This window comes from Stenella coeruleoalba (genome assembly GCF_951394435.1).
Source record: "Stenella coeruleoalba genome assembly, chromosome: 5".
Taxonomy (NCBI): Eukaryota; Metazoa; Chordata; class Mammalia; order Artiodactyla; family Delphinidae; genus Stenella; species Stenella coeruleoalba.
The window spans coordinates 75078811-75103609 of record NC_137150.1 but is presented as its reverse complement, the minus strand read 5'-3'; the positions used below and the strand labels follow the sequence as shown (position 1 = coordinate 75103609).

At 44.3% G+C, this 24799-nt stretch overlaps 1 protein-coding gene across 16 annotated transcripts in view; it reads left to right on the top strand.

The window, feature by feature from the left end:
• Positions 1-24799, top strand: part of KALRN (kalirin RhoGEF kinase) — a 642647-nt gene that overhangs the window by 345896 nt on the left and 271952 nt on the right. For all 16 annotated transcript variants that reach the window (XM_079922559.1, XM_079922555.1, XM_079922558.1 and 13 more), the window contains exons 13-15: positions 2635-2809; positions 15788-15983; positions 21829-21995. In XM_079922559.1, coding sequence (XP_079778685.1) covers positions 2635-2809; positions 15788-15983; positions 21829-21995 — 538 coding nt within the window. The remainder of the gene's footprint in view (positions 1-2634; positions 2810-15787; positions 15984-21828; positions 21996-24799) is intronic.

Here is a 24799-nt window from a genome sequence, read left to right as displayed (position 1 = left end):
CTGTCCCTGTCAAGGGCGTCGGCTCCTCGGGTAAAGTGTCATGAGGCCTTGAGCAAGCCCTCAGCAACCAGCCCTATGCCCAGGTGCTGTGTAAATCGGATTTGATGGTGCTGATGATGTCTGCCTGCGGGGACTTGTTTGTAGCCTCAAATCACTGAATGCTGGGACCTCTGCCAGCTCTGGACAGAAATAATCTCATCAACAAGTCCCAGGACAGTCCTGGAGCCAGAGGGAATTACTTCAGTTGGAGAGGGCTTCCCCACCACCCCATACCAGTTGTCCAATTAAATAAACAATGAGAGCTTACCTTAAGATGGCCCTGGCATGTTTTTCTGTTGGATTAATCATTTCTATTCTAAACATGCACATGAGATGTTCTGAGTCCTCTTTTGCATACCAACGAGACAGCCTCTTTCCCTTCTTCCCCCAATTCACCGTCATGAATATATAATATGTGACAGTTTTGTCTGCCTACCTAGGAAACTCCGCTGTTACTTGCTTCTGAAGAAAATTCCAAATAGTAGGCAGCCACTTAACCTCTCTTGGCCTCAGCTGCTTTGTCTGTGTGATTAAGGGGTTCACTTTAGGAGCTTGTCAGCTCTAGAATTACATGACGGCTTTTACATTTTCTCTCCAAGTACTTTTCACAAGCTTGGCTAGCCTCTCTGTGGGGCTGGGGCTGTGGAGCTGCCACTCGCTCTTATCCCCTGCCAACCTTGCGCCATACCTGAGGGCTGAAGGCTACTCAATGATGGTAAAGGCAACGAGGTTGCTGACGCCTGTCCTACAAGTTTAAGTTCCACGGACTTCAGAGAGGACCATAGGCATGTGACAAGAACCACTGGCGACTGTTCGTCCCCCCACCAGTCTGATGCTAGCCTGAACTCCCCTCCCGATATCAAGACCAGTCAAAGAAAAAAAGCAAACGATGCCTAGTGGACATTGGCAGGATGCCTCACACACACCAGTGCACACATCTTCCCTAGGCCTCCACGACTCCTCTGGCACTGATCACCGGAGCACCTAAGGTGGTTTTTATATCATCTCTGTGATTCCTAGTGAATGTGACACTGACAGAGATGCTGAACAAAGTGACCAGAAATCATCCTCTTCCTTCTGGAAGCTGGGCGATAGAGAAAGACTGAGGGGAGCTGTCAGAAAGAATAGTCACATCCGCCCTCCTTAGCAAATGCATAATACACAGTGTTGAGTACTCCTCTTGAGTTCTTTTCGTGGCTGGGGGAAGCTGTGCAGTAGTGGGCTTTCATGCCCAAATAGGTCAGGGTGAGAAGGGAGGGATCAGAAGCTCTCTAGATGACAGAAAGGGAGGCTCTTGACAAACTGGCTTTATGCTCCGTCTAGAAATCGTGTGAGCTCAGATACCATTGCTTCTGAGACAAACACAGGCCAGAAGGACCTGGTTTTCAGAAAGGCTGCTGATGAGACCATTCAAAACTAATGCTTTTCCCCTCTGACTTCTTAAACTGTGTCAGAAACTAAGGTATCATGAGATAATGAATGTGCTTGTTTATTTCAAGTTTTAGGGCTCTAGCTTACTCAGTCAAGGCCCTGTAGAATCTGAACTTCTTGAACTCCGCAGTTTTCCTATTATAATGGACTCTGGAGGTGTCACCACCACCTCAATTGTCTAAGCAGATCAATACGTTTATCTCTTGGTTCCCTCTGTGGCATGCCACCTCCCCTTGCTTCTTTTGTGTAGACCCTCTCTGCTCAGAAAGCCCACCCCTCTCATCTACTCAGCTCATCCTTTTCTTCTAACACCCAATTCTGGGCTCATCCTCTCTGAAGCCTTTGTTGGTTGTCCAGCCTCTTGTGCCCCAGCTTCTACTCCACAGCTGGACCCACCTCCAGTCAGCACCTGACATATCACAGTCCTTTCAGGATTAACAGTCATTCATACAGCACGTTCCTGGTCACAGAGTGCGGTTACACATGCCATCTTCTTTAATAGCAAACTGTGCCGTGAGTAGGGCAGGGATTATTAAGCCCACTTTACAGGAGGCAGCTGGGCCTCAGGGAGGTGATTTCCCAAGGTCACCAGCCCATATATGTCAGAGGGAGACTTAAGCCAGGCTTGCAGCCTCCAGACCCCAAGCTTTCCTGAGTATAGCTTGAAGCCTGTGTAATAACACTAGCCCATAACTTTGGCATGGACTTAACGAAGGGGATGAATAATTTTGGCAGCCATGATCTCATTTTAACCATGATCCTGTGAGGTAAAACTAGGAAGGATTTTTTTTTTTACATATGCCTTAATTTATCTACCCTTATGTATTGTGATATGTGTATTTGTGTATATGTGTCTTGAAATATGTATATATTAGACTACATATATGTGTGGAACCATTCTGTTTCTGTAACGTTTGTGGAGCCCTTTTGCATGCATTATTTCATTTGATCCTGTCATGATTCTGTCTGGACAGCAGCAAGCCTTAGAGCTATAGTGCTGTGAACCCCAAAGAGGGTAGAGTAGCTTTGGCTCACCTACTGAGCAGACAGTGCCAGGCTCACAGTAGATTCCCGTCCCCCTCACTCAGACGAGGAAGGCCCCCTGCTCCTCTGTCACTGTGAACATGTCAAGGCCCCTCCCTTCTCTCCCCGGCTCTGCCACAGGGACTCGGCTGTGTCCAGTAACAAGACGCCCCACAGTAGCTCCATCAGCCACATCGAGTCGGTGCTGCAGCAGCTCGACGACGCCCAGGTGCAGATGGAGGAGCTGTTCCACGAGCGAAAGATCAAGCTGGACATCTTCCTGCAGCTGCGCATCTTTGAGCAGTACACCATTGAGGTACAGGTGGGGAGGAGGTGCTGGGCAGGTGAGGTGGACGAAGGCAGTGCCCCGGGAACTGGAAGGACTGCTGCGCAGTAGCCTAAGGGGATTGGAGGGGATTGTGCATCCTGATATGTTTCTGGAAATCAGCAAATGCACATTCCACCGTGTTGGATTCCTTGCAGTCCCCCTCACCCAGGCGGCCAAGCAGAGCCCCTCTCCTCGCTGTCTGTCTGGGATTACTCCATTGAGAAGTGTTTTGTTGGCTTGCATTGGACTCCTGCTTGGCACTTTGGTTCCTGGCAGACCGTGGAGTTGGCTGTTTGGTGACTGAGGCAGACTAGGATTCTGTAGCTTCATGAGTAGGCAGGTGATAAAATTAGGTGGTCTCCTCAGCTGGTAACTGTAGATCAGGGGTTAGGTGGACTCACACAGCAGCCAGGAAGTCAGGAGACACAGGAAGGAAGACCCGGATCCTCAGTTTGCTTTCTGCTTGTTAAGAAAGTAAAGCATATGTGGAGGACATTTGCTGGTTCATTTCATTGACTCCTCACTTCATTCTGGGAAGGTCAGGATCCGCTGTTCTGGTATATTTATGTCCTCTTTGTGATGCCTATTAATACTGTCTGCCCCACATAATATCCACCTTTTATTATCTTCTGCTTTGACACAGTAACTAAAGCCAGGCCAATAGGGTTTCTGGGGTGTGAAGAGTATTCAACACCTATGGCGCTTTGTCCTTTTCAGGGATGGCAAAGGGTTAAATTAAAAGCTATATCTTCTCTTTGCTCCTGGCTGGTGTGTTGTGAAGGAAAACTAATTATCCCTCTACCATTCATTAAAACTTTACTTTGCATTCCAACCATCTCCTCCTAGTTGGGACTTCTGGGGGTCTGGGATTGATCTTCCCAACAATATCTGTGGAAACTTCTGTGGAACTGGTTTGGAAGGAAAATTATTATTTTTTCAAATGTTGTATGCTCCAATATCCCAATGCCAATGTCATTCGCAATCCCACGCAGGACCAGAAAACTGTTCTGGCAACAGAAGCCGTCTTCTTCAATCCTGAGACCAAAAGTGTTTATAATGAGAATCAGAGATGTAAAAACAAACAAACAAACAAAAAGCAGTCCTAAAGCAACCCTTCCTCTCCCTGACTCTCTTATGACCTTTCCCTTCTTCACTGCTATCCTGACTTCCTGGAAGCCACTGCAGCTTTTTTGCTTAAAGATGTCATGTTCTGAAAGGTGCTTTCTGGACAGTTTCTGAAACAAAGGAAAAGATAAGTCTTTAAATTTAGATCTCGATTATCCTTCCAACTCATTCCATAGCTTCAAGTAAATTTATTTATATTTCTTATTTATAGTTTATCTTGAATCTACACTCAAAGGGATTTCAGGTGGCAGACAGTATTCAAACATGTATTGAAAGAACAATGAAAATGCCAGTGGAAAATTAGAGACGTTGGTATGCAGAAAGGAATGAAAGTGGGGTGACAAAGGTAATAAAGAAAGGAAAGAGGGGGCGTGAGTTATTATTCTTTGGTAGTTGGGAGTGAGACTCACCGAAATAAACAGGTAATGTTTGGTTGCAGCAGCGTTGGCTGCAGGCCTTCCCATGGTCCTCACCCACCGAGAGTGAATATATCCATGGGAGAATTATGTTAGCAGGTGTGGGGATTTGACTGTTGTATTCTTTATCTACTCTCCTGTCATTCCAGGTCTACATCAAAAAATGCTTAAGGGGGAGGAAATAACCTGAGGGTTTGGATGTTTAAGCTTTATTTGATGAAATGGCTGTGGTTTTGAGGTCTGGGTTGCTGGTTTATTTCCAGAACGGGTCAGTTAGCTTCACTTTGCCACTTGAACTGTACCCCTGACGTCAGCCAGGGGCATCACTCCGGTGTGTTTGCCTGCAGTAATTCTGGGAAAATCCATTTCCAATCCAAAGCATATGTAAAAAGATATTCTTTTTTTTAAAAAAAAGTTGATTGTAAATCAAATACTTTAAAATTGGATCCTATTTAAATGTTGCAGTAGAAGAGTTTGATATTTAAACTGTAGGATTTGTGTTTCTCAGCCTTTGTTTGTATAAATGTTTCCCCTCCCACCCTGCCAACAACTTGGACAGCTTGGTATGCAGCAAACCAGAAGTAGGGAAGTAGTATGAGGGTCTAATAAAATGAGAGAGAGAAACATAATAAACAGACCAAATGAGGGAGTTAAAAATGAGGGTGATAAAAATTTAGTTCTGCACCCAGGTTTTAGAGGGCGTCTTGTTCCCCATTTCGGGTGTGGCCCAAACCTTAGGGAAATGCTGCCTTTCATCTTAGACAGAACTGGAAATCCTGCCAAACCTATGGAAAATTTCTCCTTCAAGTCAGATCGTCAGAAGTTATTTTTGAGGGTGATGAGATTATTTCAAATACCAGCTAGGGTTTCACTGTGAGGATGAAGGGCAAACTTCTAGAGAAGATTCAGAGTGTGAAACTGAGGGTGGTTTCTGTAATGAGAGCCACGCTGGAGCTGATATAAGCCAGGGCAGAGGCTGTCACTGCAGGACCTACAGCTATGGTTTCCTTTCCTAAAGGAAGGCATTTGATGGACATACTCGGAATTCCTAGGGATTACTGAAAACCAGAGCTGACCTGCTCCCCTGACATTTGGGTAATCTAAGTGTGACTCCTTAACCATGTCACTGATGGCTGGCACGGGCTAATTAATTTTAAAATTAAGGTAACACATGAGTTGCGGCACCAGTCTCGTTTTACTTAATTATATGGCTTCCAGAGTATACCTGGGACGGGGTCAGGGGGTACGCCCACTGAGAGTGAAACTTATCCCAGATGTATTAGGCAAATGTTCAGAAACCAGGACTGCAGCTGCATTCCTGACACTCCTTCTTAGACTCCCTGGAGACTAGAGGAAGTGACCCATAGCAGAGCATGATGCTCTTTAAAGTTTTTTCCCTGTAAGTTCAGCCTCCTATGAAAGATAAGTTATAGGAAGCAGTTGTAATGGAAGAGACACTTCACCAAATGCAAATAATGTTTATTTTGTGGTGGTAAGAATATGGATAATTTCTTCTTGTTTTTGAGAACTCCGTGCATTTCACCTTTTCTACAATTAATCAGAAAGAAATAAAAAAATATTTTTAGAAGCAGGGACAGGACAGTGGTCTCCAAACTCTTGAGATTAGACACTCTCTCAATAAAATATTTTTGAACTTGCAACCCCCTATATATGCATCCATATTAATTTATAAATTATATATGTGTTTTACTATCACTAATGATCTCAAAATTCACTGTGCCTTTCGGGTGAAGTTGGACTCTTTCATTAGAAGTTGTATTTCCATATTTCAAATAGTCTTCTTGATAATTTTCCATTATTTTTTGCTTCTGGTTTCTTGACAGACCTGATTAGATTGTCATTGTTTCTTTACCCCATCATGTGGCTGCCAAAGAGTTCAAAGTTCTCTTGTGCTTTCATGTTTAGTATTATCTTCAAACTGTAGTTTCTTTGAGGAACCGTGTTAAGCCACATCTTTTTGTGAGGGGTAGTTTAGTTAAAACTAGATAATAGAAAAGTCCATTTAACTGGGCACATGAAAACAGCAATACTTTGAAATATGCTGAAAGCAACTGAACAAATGAGCTGGTCCGCCCCTCTGCATTGTGGTCCTTCCACCGTCCCTGAGGTGCCCTGCCCACCACATCACCTGCCATGTGTTCCGAGTGAGACTCTGGTGTCAGTACCCTATGAAAGTCCAGGGAAATGTCGTATCTTTTTTTATTGATTTGATCAAATATGTGTGCATATAATATATATGCACATACATATGCTTATTTATATACAGAGAATATTTCTCTCTGTTATCAATGGATAATCTCGGGTATCCCCTGGGGTGAGCATACCCATGTTGGAGAGTACTAGGAATGACACCAAGAAAGATACTCTATACAAGGGACTAAAAAATAGGCCACAGTTATGATCTTTCTTTTAAATTTCTGACTCTATAATTAAAACCAAAGTTTTCTCAATGTACCTGAAAATTAATCTGCATCATTAACCCAGGTAAGGAATGGAATAGCAAACTATAAATCCATGGGGTTCACATTAGGACAAGTTGGGGCCAGGCTGAGGCTGAGGAAAATGGCCTTCAAGGAGGAAAATTCTGCCTAGAGGAGATAAAGCTGATTGTAATTTGCACTGGTGGTCTCAACTCTGCAATTGGTTGTATGCAGAGGCCTTTCACGTTTTATACTTGATAAACATTTAATGAGCACCTACTGTCAATACAACTTGATAAACATTTAGTGAGCACCTACTGTGCACCAAAAATTGTGTTGGGCATTGAGGATAAAACAATCCCTGCCATCAGCGGGCTAGTTGGGTAGAACCATGGAAATAGAACCATCCTGTAATGTGATCATTCTATGACAGAGAGAAGCTTACAGCTTGATGAGAACACTGAGACAGGAATGCTTAGCTTTCTCAGGCTGCACTTGGAAGGTTGCCCAATGAGATGACACCTGGAGGACAGGTAAAAGTTGGTGGCTAGGATTTGGCATCTCTGAAGGATGCCATCTAGCCTCTACCAGAATATCTCCAGAGCCCAGAAGCAGGGTTGGGGAGAGGAGGGAGCTCAGGATCTCATTAGTGTGTTGAACCAAGATCTCCACCCTTCTACCCTTTGGTCCTGGTTCTGTTCTCTGAAAAACAGAACAAATCTGCTTCCTTTTATTTGGCAGCCTTAAAAATATTTGAAGATGTTCATCACAGACCTCTTTTCCTTTATCTGAAAAGTGTTGAGATTGTGTAAGTTATTTCTGCAGTCCCCTCTGACTCTAAAACTTCCATAACTACTTCTCTTTATTGTCAGCCCTTTTCTGTGGGACATAGCTCCAAAGTACTCGCTGCTTTCTGGGTACACATTGTGCCTCTACTGGTTGCCCCCTGCTGGCTGGACTGTAGTTAGCCACGGCTGGCTCGCACACACCCCTTGGGAGCTATGTGTCCAGGACCCTGGCGCTCTCCCAGCACAGCCCAGGAGATAGGGGCCTTTTCTGCCTTGTTGAGGCTTGTGCTCCCTTAAAAGCCCCTGGTTGTCTTTTCAAGATATGTGCTTCCAATACACTGACTTTTTTTTTTTAACTTAAATGAAAGCTTTTTATGTATTTTTCCTCTCAAATTTTACTTTTATTTTATTTTTTTTAGGCCCAGTTCTTCAGCCTATCAAAATAAATTTAATTTATTATTGCTATCAGTATTTCAACAATTTGAAATATTGACCAGGTCAGGCAGGGCTCTGCAGTGCTTCACTGGAAGTTTTCCTTTGGTGACACAGCCGTCAGCCTGCACAGTCATTCCTTCAAAGCGCCACATCATCTTCTAGTCCAATTTCATAGCCCTTTCCTCCATAGATACAGTGTGAGACTCTGCAAAGCCTTGCTCTTCTCCATGTTTGTAACATGGCTTAAATGCACCAACTTAGTAACTGTATCAAGAAAGAAAATGAGATGTTTGAGATCAATTTTTGTGGGTTCCCTTGGGATTCCTACAGCATTTTCTAAATGTACCCCAAGTCATTTGCAAAGGAAATGCAGAATAAATACAATACAGTAAACCAAAATTCTCACAAAATATTTATTTGATAGTTTCTTCTAGACTTTTGTCAAATTGGTTTCAGGATCATTGGGAGTTTCTCCTAACATCTTCCTTTGACAAAAAAAAAAAAAAAAGGATTATTTACACAGCTTTAGTATTCCGGCATGTCACTTGTTTTTGGCAAATTATCAAAGATCCCTGATGGAAGCTTTCAGATCATTCTGTAATGGGGTGGGTAAGGGGCTGTGGACCTGAAGTCAGGTCACATTATCAAGGTTCAAATGCTGCTTCTCCTTTCTGGTAAAGATAACAGGGAACTCAGTAGAAGGAAACGATGTAAGCTCCAGCACTGGGTGTTTAGCTTTCACGGGAGAAAACCTATTCTGGACACTCAAGCATTGATAAGCTTTAGAATTGAACAATATACATCAGAGGAGCTCTTCAACAGAGGAGAGATTTTTTTGAAAACAGAATAGAGTCCTACAAGTCTCAAACTGATTAAGAGGCAAAGATATGGGCAAAATAAAGATTCAAGATCAGTCATGATTATAAAAGGTCTCAGTTTTAATCATGATGATAATGAAAAAAAGAACATGAACTTGGTCATAAAAATTGTGTTCCATTATCCAAATTATCCAATTGGAATAGAAATTAGGTGACCGAACATTGGAACTCATCAGTTACAGTGTTGCAATATGTTCTTACATTTTTTTGCCAAAAATCAACCGAGTGGATATCTTTACTGCTAAGTCCTTCTGCTTTTCCAGAAAACTCTTGCAGTATCCTCAAAAGTTTTCTTATAGCTACATAAAGAAATATTTTAACTCTTTAGACAGGTTATATATATTTCTAAAACAGAGGGAAATTCTATGATATACTTTTAAAATAATCTGTATTAGAATTCACTAATCCTCATCATTTTATAAATTGATTAACAGAAAAAAAACAACACTAGACTAGACAAGAAGAACAAATGACTATGGTAATTTAGTTTATTTTAGTTTCACAGTGGTAATGCATATCAGTGTACATACCCATTATAGATAAAATAGCCCTTCCCGTGCAGTGAGACTGTCTCTTTAGCTGCAATATGTCTTTCCCTATCAGCCAGCACTTGTAGGTCAGTGGAGAATATTTAGCTTTCGCTCTTCTCGTTTTAATACAAATAATGACCTTATATTTAGAACAGAAAGATGTTCATTTGCAATTGACAGCTCATGTATTTCAGAGCATCTTACCACAATGAAATGCCTTGGATCCTTCCTCGCCACTGTTAGTTGGCATGGGACTGGACCTTAATGTACATAACATATGCAGTGTTGATACACACGGACACACACACCCTTTGCTGAGAGGCAGTATAGTGCAGTCGTTGAGTATGCAGTATTTTGAGTTAGAGTGCCTGGGTTTGAAACCTGTTTCACCAGCTTTACTAATTGTGTGATTTTTAGACAAGTTACTCATTTGGTTTCCTCATCTGAGAAATAGGTATGAGAATAATAATTCCCAGTCCCCATAGGGTTATTAAGGATTTAATGAGTTAACACATAGAACATTTTTAGCAAAGTGCCTAGCACTTAATAAATACGTTAACACATTGTAGTCAGCATTGTTATTATTAATAAAATACCTAAATAATATATATTGGGTTGGCCAAAAGTTTGTTCGGGTTCTTCCATAAGATGTTACGGAAGAACTCGAACGAATCTTTTGGCCAACCCGATACTAACATGCTGTCCATACATATACATATTTATATGTATTTGCATCCAGATTTTAAGCAAACATTCCATCTTATTCTCCCCCATTGTTTCTCTCTGAATTTGTTACCCAGTCCTGTTAGGTGATCCCTGAGTGTTCACGTAACTGCTGTGAGAGCCACAGGCATTTGCGCTTGCCATACAGAGAACATGCCCATGCAGAGGGCAGGTTACACTTCTCTTTGCCACAGCGTTTGTCCCAGTGTTCACACCCCAATGCCGGATTGCAGATGTGTCCCCTGTTCATGGCAAAGGCCCTTGGGAAACCAGAGAATTCTAGACAGGTTAACGTGACCTTTATACTGAGTATAAATACTCAGTGTCAATTTTTTTTTAACATCTTTATTGGAGTATAATTGCTTTACAGTGGTGTGTTAGTTTCTGTTGTATAACAAAGTGAATCAGCTATATGTATACATACATCCCCATATCTCCTCCCTCTTGTGTCTCCCACCCTCCCTATCCCACCCCTCTAGGTGGTCACAAAGCACCAAATTTTTTCAATTTACCACCTCTTCAACAAAAATATCCTACTGGGGGAAAGCTATGCGGTTTTTTTTTTGAATGGGTAAATTATTCCTGGCATTATATAAGGCCACAAACACAGTTTATTGATCTGTTCGAAGCACATGATTAATTTCAAAGGTTCATGTGAAGTGAAGAAAATGGAGTTATCAGGAGTTTGTGGGGTTTTTTTAGAGAAGAAAACAGGGGAAAGGTTAAACAGGCACTTCTCTGAAGTGAGAAAAATAAGAAGAAATCTATCTCCTGAAGTTAGATCTTGGACCAGCTCCGTTGATATGACACGGTGGTTAAGAGCCCTGGACTTTGTAGTTGAATGCTGAGCTCTGCCACCACCAGCTCTGAGACCATGAGGCAAATGATCTGACTTCTATGTGCCTTCGTTTCCTCCTAGAGTTGCTATGAGGATGAAATAAAAGAAAATCAAATGCTTAACACTGTCTATCCCATAGTAAATGCACAATTCAGGGTAGAATCTTCTTTTAACCACGATCATCATCTTCATCATGATCACCAGCATCTAAAAATGATCAGAAGAAAAGGACTACACAGTGAAATTTCCAACTTTGCAGCTGATAATAAAGAGCTAAGGTGATGGGAATAGACCATAGGAAGTGGGAAGAGAGGGACAGGTGAGTTCTGTTTCAGGCAGGTACACTTGGGGGTGAGTGGAAAAAGCATTCTCTACACATAACTCCTGGGAAGGACCCAGAAAATGGGAGGAGCCAGTGAAGAGGGCTTTCTGAGAACAGAGCCCAAGGCTACTGCTAAACCAAGTCCCTTGGGTCAGTTTTTGACCGCAGAATACTGGGTTCAGTGAATCTCATCTGGTAGGAAAGCTTTTTGAAGTGTCTTCCCATTTCCCACTGCCTCTTATCCTTTCTAAATTCCTGTTCACCTCCTTCTCGGATTTTCCTTGTGGCTGTGGCTCTAGAGTAGATAATTGTTAGAATAGAAACACTGCCAATGTATCTCTCATATCCTCACATGCCAATTAATTCAGAAGAGTGAGGCAGAGAGAGGCCACTGGAGCCCAGAGAGGAGCTGAGTGAGCCAGGAGCCGAGATGGAGCTAATGGAGTGGAAGGAGAAAGCAAAATAGGGGGATTGAAAGCTGAATGCCCTGTGGGTACTTTCTATTCCATCTTTCACTCATTTGGTTCAGGCCCTAGTTTCTGCCTAGTACAAATTCTTCCAGGTTTCTTTTCCAAATGGAGTTAGATCACCAGATCAATCCCCAGACAGGTTTTTCTTTTCATGGCTTTGTCTCTGTATTAGCAAATTAGCCCATGTCCCATGTTATGAGATAAGCCGGAGAAAAACGTCAGGTTTTGGGGGTGTCGTGAAGCTCTTCATGACAGAGGGGTGACTTTGAAGGGCAGTGAGGACTTGAACAGACTGGGAGGCGGGACAAGGATGTCTCAGGGCTGCTGGACCAGAGAAGGTGATTGGAGAGGGCAGAGCTACTTCTCAGGATCAGGGAGTAAACCAGATGCCTGGTTCACATAACAGAAGAGCATGAGATTGGGACCAGAAAGCTAGGTTTGTTCATTAGCTGTAAAGCAAACTTCAGGTTTGAAAACTAATTTTTTTCTTAAAAAAAAAAAAAAAAAGAGCCCCTGCTATAATGCCAACCTTGTGCCCCAGAAAGAAGGTGGAGAGAGGGAAGCCAATGACAGAATATTCCTTGAGGAAACAGAAAATACTCAGGAAAGAAAATATTTAAACTCCAGCCAACATTCGAAATTCATAAATCAGACTATTTCCAGGCTCTTGGCATCAGTTCTTGGGGATTTGGGAAGAGAGTCAGACATGACTGTGTGTAGACCCAGGGAGCGAGACTTGGAAGGCAGGCTGTTGCATTGAGAAGCTCCTTGAAATTCTCATTCTTCAGGCTTCATGACAGACTTGGGTCCTTCAGCTCAATGGTATTGGGAGGCACGGGTGGAGGAGGGGAAGGCAGGAATATAGAAACACCAGATAGAGAATCCTAGGCATACTTCACATTTGCTTTAGATTCAGATTCCCAAGATACCAGACCTCTGAGCCTCACTGTCCCCAACCAAAGCACCTCACCTTTGCTCTGCCCTAACCAGGACCCTCGACACTTGCCTTTCTGCTCCACAGACTCAGACCTTGGGACCCCTCTGGGATCTTCCTGCAGCAAACAGCTTCTTTATAGACTCAGTTTCATTAAAAAAAACAAAAACTAAAATGTAAAGAAAAGGCAGACTCTTCCTCTCGTGCTTGTTTTCTTATTTTTATTTTCCTTAAGCTTGTAGACAGGGAAATGGACTAAAAATTTTGTTTGGTCTATTTTCCATATATTATCTGATAAATGAGTTATATCCAGCATATATTAAGAACTCTTACAAATCTATAGTCAAAAGATAACCTAGCTTTTGAAAAATGAGCAAAAAACTCAACACTTTCTAAAAGTAGATACCAACGGTCAATAAGCATGTGAAACTGTGCTCACCACCATGAGTCATCAGGGAAATACAAGCTCAAACCATAATAAGATACCACTTCACACCCACTAGCTTGGCTAAAATTAAATAGACTGATCATACGAAATGATGGTGAGCATCTAGAACTTTCACAGGGAATGCGAAATTCCTCTTGGGAATGTTAAACATACACTTACCCTATGACCCTACAATTGCACTCCTAAGTGACCCTCAAGAGAAATGAAAACCAGTGTCCACAGTAAGACTTGTGCAAGAACTTTCACATCAGCCTTATTCATAATAGCCAAACACTGAAAACAACCCAGGGGTTCACCAGCTAGAGGATAGATACACAAATCACGGTATCTCTATACCATGGAACTCAGCAGTAGCAAGGAATGAACTGATACAATACAGATAAATCTTAAATACAGTGTGTTGAACACAGAAGCTAGACATGAAAGAGTCCATACTGTATGATTTCATTTGTATGGAATCTAAGAATCTGTGAGGATAGAAATCAGAAAATGGCACCTGAAGTGGGGCAGGGGCGGGAACTGACTGGAAAGGATGACTCCCTAGGGTGATGGAAAGGTCCTATATTTTGTTTTTGGTGATGGCTACACCAGTAACTAAACTTGTCAAAACTCATAGAACTGAATGCTTAAAATTTATGTATCTTATTATATGTAAATTGTACTTCAATTTTTTTTAATACAGGAAGGAAAAACGTAGCTATAGGCCTAGTCTACAAAGGCCTATTCATTCTATAAATTATCTCTTATAAATTATAAGTTATCTTATTTTTCTCAGTTTAACTCCTTTCTCTAGTTAGAGAATGAAGTGCTTTTCAAAGATGGGATATAGGGACTTCCCTGGCTGTCCAGTGGTTAAGACCTCGCCTTCCAATGCAGGGGGTGTGGGTTCGATCCCTGGTTGGGGAGCTAAGATCCCACATGCCTCGCGGCCAAAAAACCAAAACATAAAACAGAAGCAATAATGTAACAAATTCAATAAAGACTTTAAAAATGGTCCACATCAAAAAAAAATCTAAAAAAAAAAAAAAAAGACAGGATATAACAAAAACCTGTTTGCCTACCAACCTGCTGGTTCCCTGATCCCCAAGGGCTCCCCACAATAAGTAGATACTAGGTTTTCGGGCTGAGCTCAGTGGATCCCTTAGTTGAGGGGGTAGCATGAGGTGAGAACCCATGACACTGAAGGTAATATTTTTACAGTTCCCCATTTCTGCTTCAAAGAGAGAAAGTGTACTTTCAGTGGAGGAAAGTCTTACTGTTAGACAAAGAGTGGAATCCTGTGCCCGGGATGGCAGCCCCTCACAAGGGACTGCTTGCCTTTCTCATCCCAGCCTTTATGGCCCCAGCACAGCATGGAACATCACCATCTCTCAGCTGCATCTTTCCTTCTCTTTGTCCCCTGATGCAGTGTTTGGTAATTGGGAAGGTTATGCCACATGTCAGCTGGGATGAGACCCAGCATGATGAAAATCACTAAGCTGGGCTCTGGGCCGTGTGCTTAGGCTGCCTGGGCCATACTGCAACTGTGTGATCTGGGGTGAGGCTTCCATTGCCTCTTCCCAGAAAAGAGGGTGACAGCACCTGTGCCATTGCTGTCACAGGGCTACCACAGGGCTAGCATGCGATAACAGACCTGAAAACCGTTTTAGAAAAGGTTTTACTTGATTCACGTATCAGATGGAAATTATCCAATTCAATACTTCTGAGTTCTTACTACGTGGATGACAGCAACGATTGTAAAGGAAGAATAGGATTCAGTCTCCATTTGCAGGCACATATTTGCGAGTAAACGAGGGCACTTCACGGGAGTGAAGGTGCAGGGCAATAACCAATTAGCAAAGTCATACTAGGGCAAGGTTTTCCTTCACTGCATGTTCAGTCTTCATTAGACTCATTCATGCCTCAATAGAGTTTAATCTGCTTGGATTTCTAGAGGTAAGTTATACATTTATACCTCGTTTTGTTACCACTTCCTGGTATCAGCCATTGTAGCAGAGAGAATACTGTACAACAGAACATGGGAACCAGATCAGGGCCCTTGGGTTTGGGGTCTAACCAATTGTGTAACCTCAGGCCATTTACCGGGATTCTCCAGCCCCCTGTTTCTGGTTCTTGAAAAGAGTTAGACTCAGTACTTAATTTCTGAGGCCCTCTCCAAAGCTGAGATCTTTACAACAACGGCTGTGGTATGGTGGACAAAGTCTTTGCAGTCAGGAGAAGCACTGAGTATTGTCCTCACGTCGTGCCCCTCATGAGCAGGGTGAACTCTGGGCAAAACATTCCATCTGTGTGAGTGAGCGTCAGCTTCTCTTCTGTGAGATGGACCTGGGATGTCCACCCTGCCTGCCTCTCCAGGTTACTGTGGGAGTAGGATGAGATGGAGTGTGAAAACCTTTCTAAACCATAATCCATCATGTAAGTGTTTGCTGCTGCTGTAGACATTGAAACACAGGGAGAACACTTTTAAAGGCATGCGTACGTGGGTGCATGGCACCATTGCTTAAACGTAGTCTAGGGGTCAAAAAAGAGATGCAAAGTAGAGACAGATGTGAAGCTTGGGTTAGTTAATAAGGCTCTTGTGGACCAGTGAGCCTGCACTGATGGTGGTTCCCTCACAGGTGACGGCAGAGCTAGATGCCTGGAATGAGGACTTGCTTCGGCAGATGAATGACTTCAACACGGAGGATCTGACGCTGGCGGAGCAGCGGCTGCAGCGCCACACGGAGCGGAAGCTAGCCATGAACAACATGACCTTCGAGGTCATCCAGCAGGGCCAGGATCTGCACCAGTACATCATGGAGGTCCAGGCCTCAGGTAGGCGACCTGTCCCGTGCTCCTGCTTCTGGTGGGGAGATGATGAAGACAAGGACAGCAGCTTGACTCCAACAAGCCCTTCCGCTCCACTCACTCATTCTCTTCCCACAGGTACAAGGAACAGAGGTTTTTGACCCTATGTTAATGAAAAAGAAACGGAAGCATGAGAGCTGAAATTGTTTGTCTGAGGTTGCCCAGTTAGGCTATGATAAAAATAGGAATAGGGCCAGGTTCTCCTGGTGCTGTGGGGAGAAGGGGAAAAACCAATGATGGAAATTAGCACAGATCCAAAAACATGGTGGTCTGGAGAAATAAACCAGGTGGGCTGCAAAGGCCGTCAGGCATCCTTGTGAATTGTATTCAGATGTACGTACGGATGCTGCTGTCCCACCGCTGTGCCCTGCACACACTCTCCTGCCCTGTCCTCCACCGCCAGAGCCGGCTCCTCATTCCAGTCCAGGCCTCTCTGTCCTCATTTTTCTTAAAACTGTCTGTGCTTGAGTGTAAGAAGTACTGATAAAGTTTATGGCGAGGTCATATAAATTTTATAACTTCTCAAAAAACACATGGCCAAGTTACCCAGGCTTGACTTCTTTTCCTGCTCAGGATTTATTCACTGTTTTTTTTTGTGGTACGCAGGCCTCTCACTGCTGTGGCCTCTCCCATTGCGGAGCACAGGCTCTGCATGCGCAGGCTCAGCAGCCATGGCTCACGGGCCCAGCCGCTCTGCAGCATGCGGGATCCTCCCGGACCAGGGCACGAACCTGTGTCCCCTGCATCGGCAGGCGGACTCCCAACCACTGCGCCACCAGGGAAGCCCTATTCACTGTTTATCCAACAAGTCCACGAACACTTAATGTTACACCTGCCACTTTCTAGAACAGCCTTTGATGTTAGAACCAGAGAGAGCCATAGCTGTCCCCTCGTCCAACTAGTCCAGAAAGAGGAAGTCACTGATCTGGACTCACACCAGTGAAGTGCCGGAACCCAGGTCTCCACACTGCCACCCACCCGGGCCCTCCAGGAAGAAGTAGATAGGGCCTCAAGCCATCAACTCTTTAAAACATGGTCTGTCCATGTCCCTGCTGATTGTGAAGGATGTTTAAATCATGAGATTGTCAGGCAGGCTTGACTTTAGGGTACTGTGTTTCTCTTAATGACCTGATAGAGGACATAGCAGCATTCAAAGGAACTTCACTTCTAACCAGAGGAGAGACAATCTAGTAAATTCTCTTTACTTTGGTCAGTATAATCTTTCCTTGACTTTTCATTTGTTGTGAACAGGCTGCAACTGCCTATGAGAGCCAGGCCTGTTTACAGGGTGCAGCCCACGCTCCACACAGCTCCAAGAAGCCCCTTCATTCACATCATAGTCTATATGGGGACTATTTTTAAAATGACGATGCCCAGATGCTGTGATCTAACACCCCTGAATGGGACTTGGGCAGCGGCAAAAGCTCCTCAGGTGATACCACTGTGCAGCCAGGGCTGAGAAGCACTGCTTTTCATCTTGATGGTTAAATCACAGCAGCTGATATCTATGACGTGCCCCAGGACAACGACTTCCAAATGTGGTCCCAGCTCAGCAGCATCCGCATTACCCGAGAACTTGTTAGAAATGCAAGTTCAAGGGCCCATCCCGAGAACCTGCCCCGTCAGAATCTCTTGGGGGTGAGGCCCAACAATCTGTTTCAGTAAGCCCTCTAGGTGATTCTGATGCACTAATGTAGGACCACTGATCAGGACCTACTCTAAGTGTGGGCCCTGAACCAGCAGCTGGCAGCATCACTCTAGAGCTGATTAGAAAGGCAGAATCCCAGACTTGCGAATCTGAATCTGCATTTTAACAAAATCTTCAGGTAAGTCATGTGCATGTTAAAGTTTGAGAAGCAGGGTTCTTGGCCACAGCTGTACCTTTTCAAGGCCTTATGAGGGAAGGGGGAAACTGTGACTGAGAACCTTGTCTGGACTCAGGGTTTCACCCTACAACTTGTCCTCACGATGCTCGCCATAGACCGCTCTCCAACTAAGATGCGGAACCATGAGAGAACGCAGACATAGTACCTAGAAGAGAGGCTGTGCAGAGAAACTCTGCAGGGATGCTTATCCCCCATCCCTTCATCCCTCAGTATGGACGTGTCTGGCAGGTGGAGCGCCTCATCTGCCCGAAAACCTGTGGCACGTAGGAGCAGGATGCTGGCGTGACCTTGGGCAAGTGCACCTCTGTCCAAGAGCCAGGTATCCTTGGTAACGGAAAGACTGCCGGGAGCTGGCAGTCCCTGAAGACTGGCTGTGCTTGGCAGCCACCTTAACCATGAGGGCTGAGTGGGTGAAAACACCCCAAGCAGATGGGCTGCCCACCCCCACATATCCTGTTCTCGGAATGAGCCTTGTCAAAAGAGCCTGACTGGCCTCTTCAGTCTCTGCTGGGACTGGCTGTTCCCCTGCTGGGAACAGGGGGAACAGCTGGCTGTTCAGTCTGGCATAGCCCATGAGGCCTCAAGGCTCTCAGGGAAGCTCTCTCTGTCTGCTGCCGTGTGCCTGTCCTGCAGAGGAGGCGTCAACCTCATCTCTGGCTTGGAGGAAGGGAGGGCAGCAACATGCCAGAGCTGGGGTCCAGGGGTGGAGGTTGGAGGTGGACCGAGAGTGGGCCTTACCGAGGACCTAGGTGGCCAAGGAAGGCAGTACTTCAGAGACACAGGACTGAGGCAATAAATGGGTTGCGCACCTACCTTGTCTGTCTAATGAACTATATTTGAACTAGAGGTAAAATAAACTATTATCTCAGAAAAAGGACAATTAGCAAAATTAAGAATTTGGTTGCTCTTTAGCCCTCCAGGCTAAAATAATTAGGGCTTATGCTTTGATTTTTATAGGAGTAAATGATTTTTATTGGATTTTTATAGGAGAAGTAGGGCATTTCCTTACACTTATTTTTTGGTATGAAGTTTGAAACATTCAGCCAGGTCCTGCTAAATCCGCCTGATGTGCCAACAACCCTAACCAAAGCAAAAGCCTTGTTTAAATCGTCAGCCTTAGCAATAGTTGGCAAAAGGGACAGTTTCTTTACTTGCTCATTGTTTAGGGTTATCTACTGGGCCTCAAGCTGGCAAGTGGCAGGGTTTGCTGGAAAGAGTCGAGGTGGAGTAAACCCACTGGCTGAATTCAAGGTCCAGCTGCACCACCAACAAGCACTTTGACTTTGGAAGTCCCTGTTCTTTCTCTGTAGACCTTAGTTTCTTCTTTTGTCCAGTGTGGCAGGCAGGCCTTCATTCCTAAAGTCCCCTCCAGTTCTCACTTGCCATGATTCAGCCTCACTGCCCCCATTGGTTATGGCCCAGGTCTTCACCCTAATGTCACCAACCATGTGACTGTTACTGTTACCCATGACCTTAGGAATAAGACAGGAGCTGGGTATCCTGTGCATACGTTGCTTTTGTGGTTTAAAGCATCAAGTTCTCTCTTTATGCAAGGTTTTTAAGTGAAAACTCTATGGAGTCTGTGGCAATGGTGCTTCAAATTTACTGTGCCTGGAAAGTACCCAGACCCAGCATTTAAATGAAGTCTTAAATTAGGTCGTGGGGGGCTTCCCTGGTGGCACAGTGGTTAAGAATCCGCCTGCCAATGCAGGAGGCACAGGTTCGAGCCCTGGTCTGGGAAGATCCCACGTGCCGCAGAGCAACTAAGCCTGTGAGCCACAACTACTGAGCCTTCCAGCCACAGCTACTGAAGCCGGCGCTTAGAGCCCGTGCTCCACAACAAGAGAAGCCACCACAATGAGAAGCACGTGCACCGCAACAGAGTAGCCCCTGCTCACCGCAACTAGAGAAAGCCCGTGCACAGCAACGAAGACCCAACGCAGCGATAAATTAATTAACTTAAAAAAAATGAGGTTGTGAGGATCACTCTTCTCCTTGCACGTAGAGGTTAGGGGTACAGCCAGGAGCGAGAGAGATTCCCTTTGTTGGGATCCCGGCCGCACCTCTCGCTACCTGGGTGTCCTTGAGCATGTAACCCGATCTCTCTAAGCTTCACCTTCCTCAGAAGAACGGCAGTTATAGGAATCCTAACCATATGGAGTCATCGTGAGGATGCAGTGGGAGAAACACAAGCGTGGCAGAAGTTCAGTAAAGCCTGATGACTATTGTATACTCTACTGGTATTCTAGCGCATACCGAATTCTGTTGGGATGATTTGTGTTCCCGTAGCTTCGCGAGCAGCATGAGGGTAGGGCTCCTCCTTTCTTCTCTTTACGTTCCCGGTATCCAGCGGAGTGGTTATGTCTCGCCATAGCAGATTCTCAATATTAATGTTTACTGAATTAATCAAGAGTGAACATCAGTCTGGAGGAAACAGATATACGTAAAAATAATGGGCCACAAATAATTGTACTTGTGTCATAAAAGGAAAGAAAAGGCCTGTGTTCTTCCAAAATGCAAGCTACTCTGGGGTGAAGGAATGTGGATCTGGAGGAAGGGAAGAAAAGTGGATATAAAACAATCGTTCTTAGCCTGATTACACCATCTTCACCTATTTTATTTCCTGTGTTCATCTCACATTAAAAAATATATATATCAAGCAAGATAGATGAGAATGAAGGGCTGGAGTCTCAGGGCAGGCGGGGAGCCCGTTCTGGATGATTCTCTAAGCAGGTGGCTGGTCCCTTTGATGGAGCACCAGGCTAAGAAGCCCATTTGCGTGTGATGTGGCATGTGTAAGCCATGAGCTTCCCACAGAGAGATACTTTGCCCAGGCCCAGCATACTAAACACCAGAGATGCATGCAGGGTGAAAACGAGCTGGAAGAAAATCTGCATTGTGGCTGGAAACAGGGATCCACTTCTGCAGATGGATCTTAAATTACATTTTAAAAAGTAAACATGGAGGCCAAGGGTCATCCCATGTTGCCTAGCGCTGCAAAGGTAGAAATTTTGTGTTTCTTCTTGTTTTTTTATTTCAGTCAAGGAGATGCTCTACCTCATCCCCTTGGTAATTGCGGACAGTAACTGGAGGGAGTCGACTGCTAAAAGAACAAGTCGTTCTCTCTCTGTCTCCCACAGATATTTCAGGAGCTGGGCCTTGGAATTATGAAACTGACAGAAAAAATAAACCTGAAAAGATACTGAAATTATTACCGTGTAACACCAGAAAAGAATTTCCCACTCTCCCATATTGTTCTTATATAAAGCACTATTTTTGCTTCTAGAAAAGAATTTCCTTTAGCGTGTGCGGACTTTCCTTATATGCCCCCACTGTGTCAGGCAGGTGTGTTGGTGGCGGCAGTGATGAACTTCTGAGTTGCTTTTTTAGGGGACCTAAGTAGTTGGCTAAGAAAATCACCACTGGCCAACTATTCTCTTCAGAATGGACTTAGCATCCAATGGTAAATGGCATCTGACCAGCTAAAAGAGAAGGTGCCTTTGGCAGAAGTTCCTGAGACAGGGTCTCTGGGGCTTTGTTTTGTATTTCCCAATGTGATCCAGAGGCTTGGTTGTGAATATTCTGGGTGTAGGCGAACTGCCCAGCAGGGACTGCTGTATGCGGCCTTGTCTGGGATGGAATCCAGAGGACCACCTCTTTGACTCCAGTTGATAAGGAGCTGATCATCTGTTGAAGAGTTGTTTCCTGACAAAGGATCAGTTAATCCAAAAGAGAAAGCATGGTTCGAGCATCCCAAACAAAGACCCGTTCTGGTGATCTATCCAGTTTCACTGAGGGATATGCAGAGGTTGGGAGGGTGCTGGTGATGGCTGTTTCCAGATTCCAGCTTTCATGTGCATATAGAAGGAAATGTAGTCTTTACGGTACTACCTGGTTTTTAATGGTTTACATTTTGTTTAAACCAGGAATTGAGTTAATCTGTGAAAAAGACATTGATCTGGCAGCCCAGGTGCAAGAGCTATTGGAGTTTCTCCAGGAGAAGCAGCACGAGTTGGAGCTCAACGCAGAGCAGACCCATGAGCGGCTTGAGCAGTGTCTCCAACTGCGGCACCTCCAGGCGGAGGTCAGACAGGTGAGCCTGACCCTCCTCCTGCAGCCTGGGCTTCCCAGTGGCTGAGTCTGGCCTGGGCCTTCTCCTGGAACGGGGTAAGGCATACAGAGCCACCGGTATAGCCAGAATTAGGAAATAGGTAAGTTAAGGAGTGGTTGAATTCGTTTCTGAAAGCTAGGCTGCTATCTACTGACTCTAACAAATAGATCTAATGGTACAATGGCTCAAACTACAAGTGCATTATTTCTCTGACATATAACAATCTAAGGAGAGCACCTCAGTGCTGTTCCAAGTTGCCTTCAGTCACTGAATCGATTCTCTTCCTTTCTATCCTCAGCCCTGCCCAGAGTTCAGAGGAAATGCAAAGCCTGTATCAATAAACATATTCAGGCTTTAGAGCCAGCTTGATTAATTTGTGTGCCTAGTACAGGACCTGACATATACTTGAGAATCAATAAGGGGTAGCCATCCTTCAGTTCCCATCATTCTTTTCAATGTATGTGCGGTTCTTATAAGAAAACGTTCTAGTCACATTAAAGCCAATTTTAAAAAGAAAAGAGTACTTACCTGTATGAGACATGATATGCTATCTTTCTAAAGGGCATCCCTGTGCCATTCCTAGGGATCTCTAGGAACGTACACACAATGGCCAATGACACATTTAAAAAATACTACATATTTATATTATGAACAGACTAAGTGGGCATTTTTAGCATAATTATTGGGGATTTCCTATTTAGACAAAGTGGGATTGAAGAAATACAAATATAATTATAGTTCCATTTATTGAGTGTTGTGTGCCTTTTATACCTATCTCTGGATCAATCCTCACAACCATTCTGTGAAGCAGATATTACTCTCCTTTCAGAGGAAGTCACCAAAGCTTAGAAAGGTCACCAGACAGGTCACACTGAGGAAAGACCTCACCTTCACCCTCCGCCGGTGCAGGCGGGCTTCCCTGCAGGGCAGAGCTCATAGCACTTCAGCGTTTTCTCCTTGTGCTCCGGACTCTCCCAAGCAGCCCTGTCCCCTGCTTCCTCTAGGGGGAGCCCCACCCAAAGCATCCTAAGCAGAGACACATCTTCCTCTTTTAACTGTTTTTTCTTATGTTCAGTGACTGCTAGAGCTTTTAGATCTGTCTATTAATTTAGCACAGGGAACAAAAACATCATATTTTATTTAATTATTGCTCGGTCCCTTTTATTCAGGGTATTCCTTGCTAATGCCTATGTTTTAATTATATATTATTTATTATAATGTGAAAAATTATCTCCTCTGCTCCCCTTCTTTTCCAAAGAGTACTCAGAGTCCACACATTCTGTGCTAAAGATCAATCTTGAGCACAGGTAACATCACTGAGCCCCAGGCAAAGCCAGATACAGCACTGCCGTCCAGGTTGTTTTCTGTTTAATTACACGGGGGTCACACCTGACTGTCTGGTGAGACTTGTTACTCGTGGGAACGTGGTAGAAATCCTAGCAGGCCCAGAGCAGTAATGAGTATTCAAATTCTGAATCTCTTGGCAGTAATGATAGTACTTTCTTTTCATATGAGAAGTACTTTCTCGTTTGTGATCTCGGTTTAGGAGAACAGGCCCATGAGAGAAAGTGGTGGACGTTTAGTTTACAAATGAGGAAACTGAGGTACCATAGGGCGAGTGCTCCCAGGGCCTATTGACTACTTAGCTGAAACCTGAGCCCAAGCCTCTGAAATGCAAGGTCCTACAATTTGCCTCTGCTGGACCCCACTCCCACCCTGGAGTTCCGGGAGAAATAGAAGCTCTCCAGCAGAATGCGGTGCGGGCTTTCCCTGGCCTCCACAGCGCCATGTCTGAGAAGATGGGCAGGCATGGCCTACACCTGGCCGACCAAGCAGTGGGCTCAGCAGGCCGAGGGAGTTCTCCTCTGCTGTTTGTTCACGTCTTCTCAATAAACCAGTTAACAGGAGACATATTCCTAATTGACTTGGAAATGAAATATATAATTTTGCTTTTGTTCCTGGTTTTGTATTTTATTTATTTTTGCTACAGCATTCATAGTAGAGCCAACTTCCTAATTATGTTCTTCTTGGCTGAGATGAAAATGGAAATGAAATGAGTTTTCATCCTCCAAGTATCCATTCTGTACAGGATAGGTAGTTTGTCGAGTGGGAAAGTAGATTATCTATGTGTGGATCATCAGGCCTGACTAATATCTGTGTACGTTCCTGTTCAGTGTTTCATGAATTGGAGGACAAAAAAGAATTCTTCTGCAGGAGTGAGAACATTCCTTCTCCTTCTCTCCACCACGGCAAGGATGACACACAGGGGGACTGTAGTTCAAAACGGCACTGGATTGCTGGGGGTCAGCCTTTAGGAAGAGCGCGAAGGACTGCGGCCCTTGGAGGTGCCGAGGGACCGCTGCTCCATTAAGCCACCGCGCCTCATTAGACAAGCTTGTTCTCCTTGTTAGTGTGCCTCTTCCTTTAGGGGTCGTCTGGTCCAGTTTCCGACAAAGCATTCGCATTTGATAGAAGTTGGTGGAGCAGGAAATATTGACTTGGAAGCTGTTGACGCTTGGAAAGAGGGACTTAATTTAGATGTCAGAACTGATCACTTGGGCTAAATTTAGACATTAGCTTGAGAGTTTCTCTTTTGAATATACTGAAAGAAAGAGAGAAAGAGAGAGAGAGAGAGAGAAAGAAAAGAAAGAAAGAAAGAAAGAAAGAAAAAGAAAGGGAGAGAGAGAAAGGGAGGAGGGAGGGTGGGAAGGAAGGAAGGAAGGAAAAGAAAAGAAAGAAAGAGAAAGAAAGAGACCCCTTAACTGAAGTGCCATCAATGGGGAGAG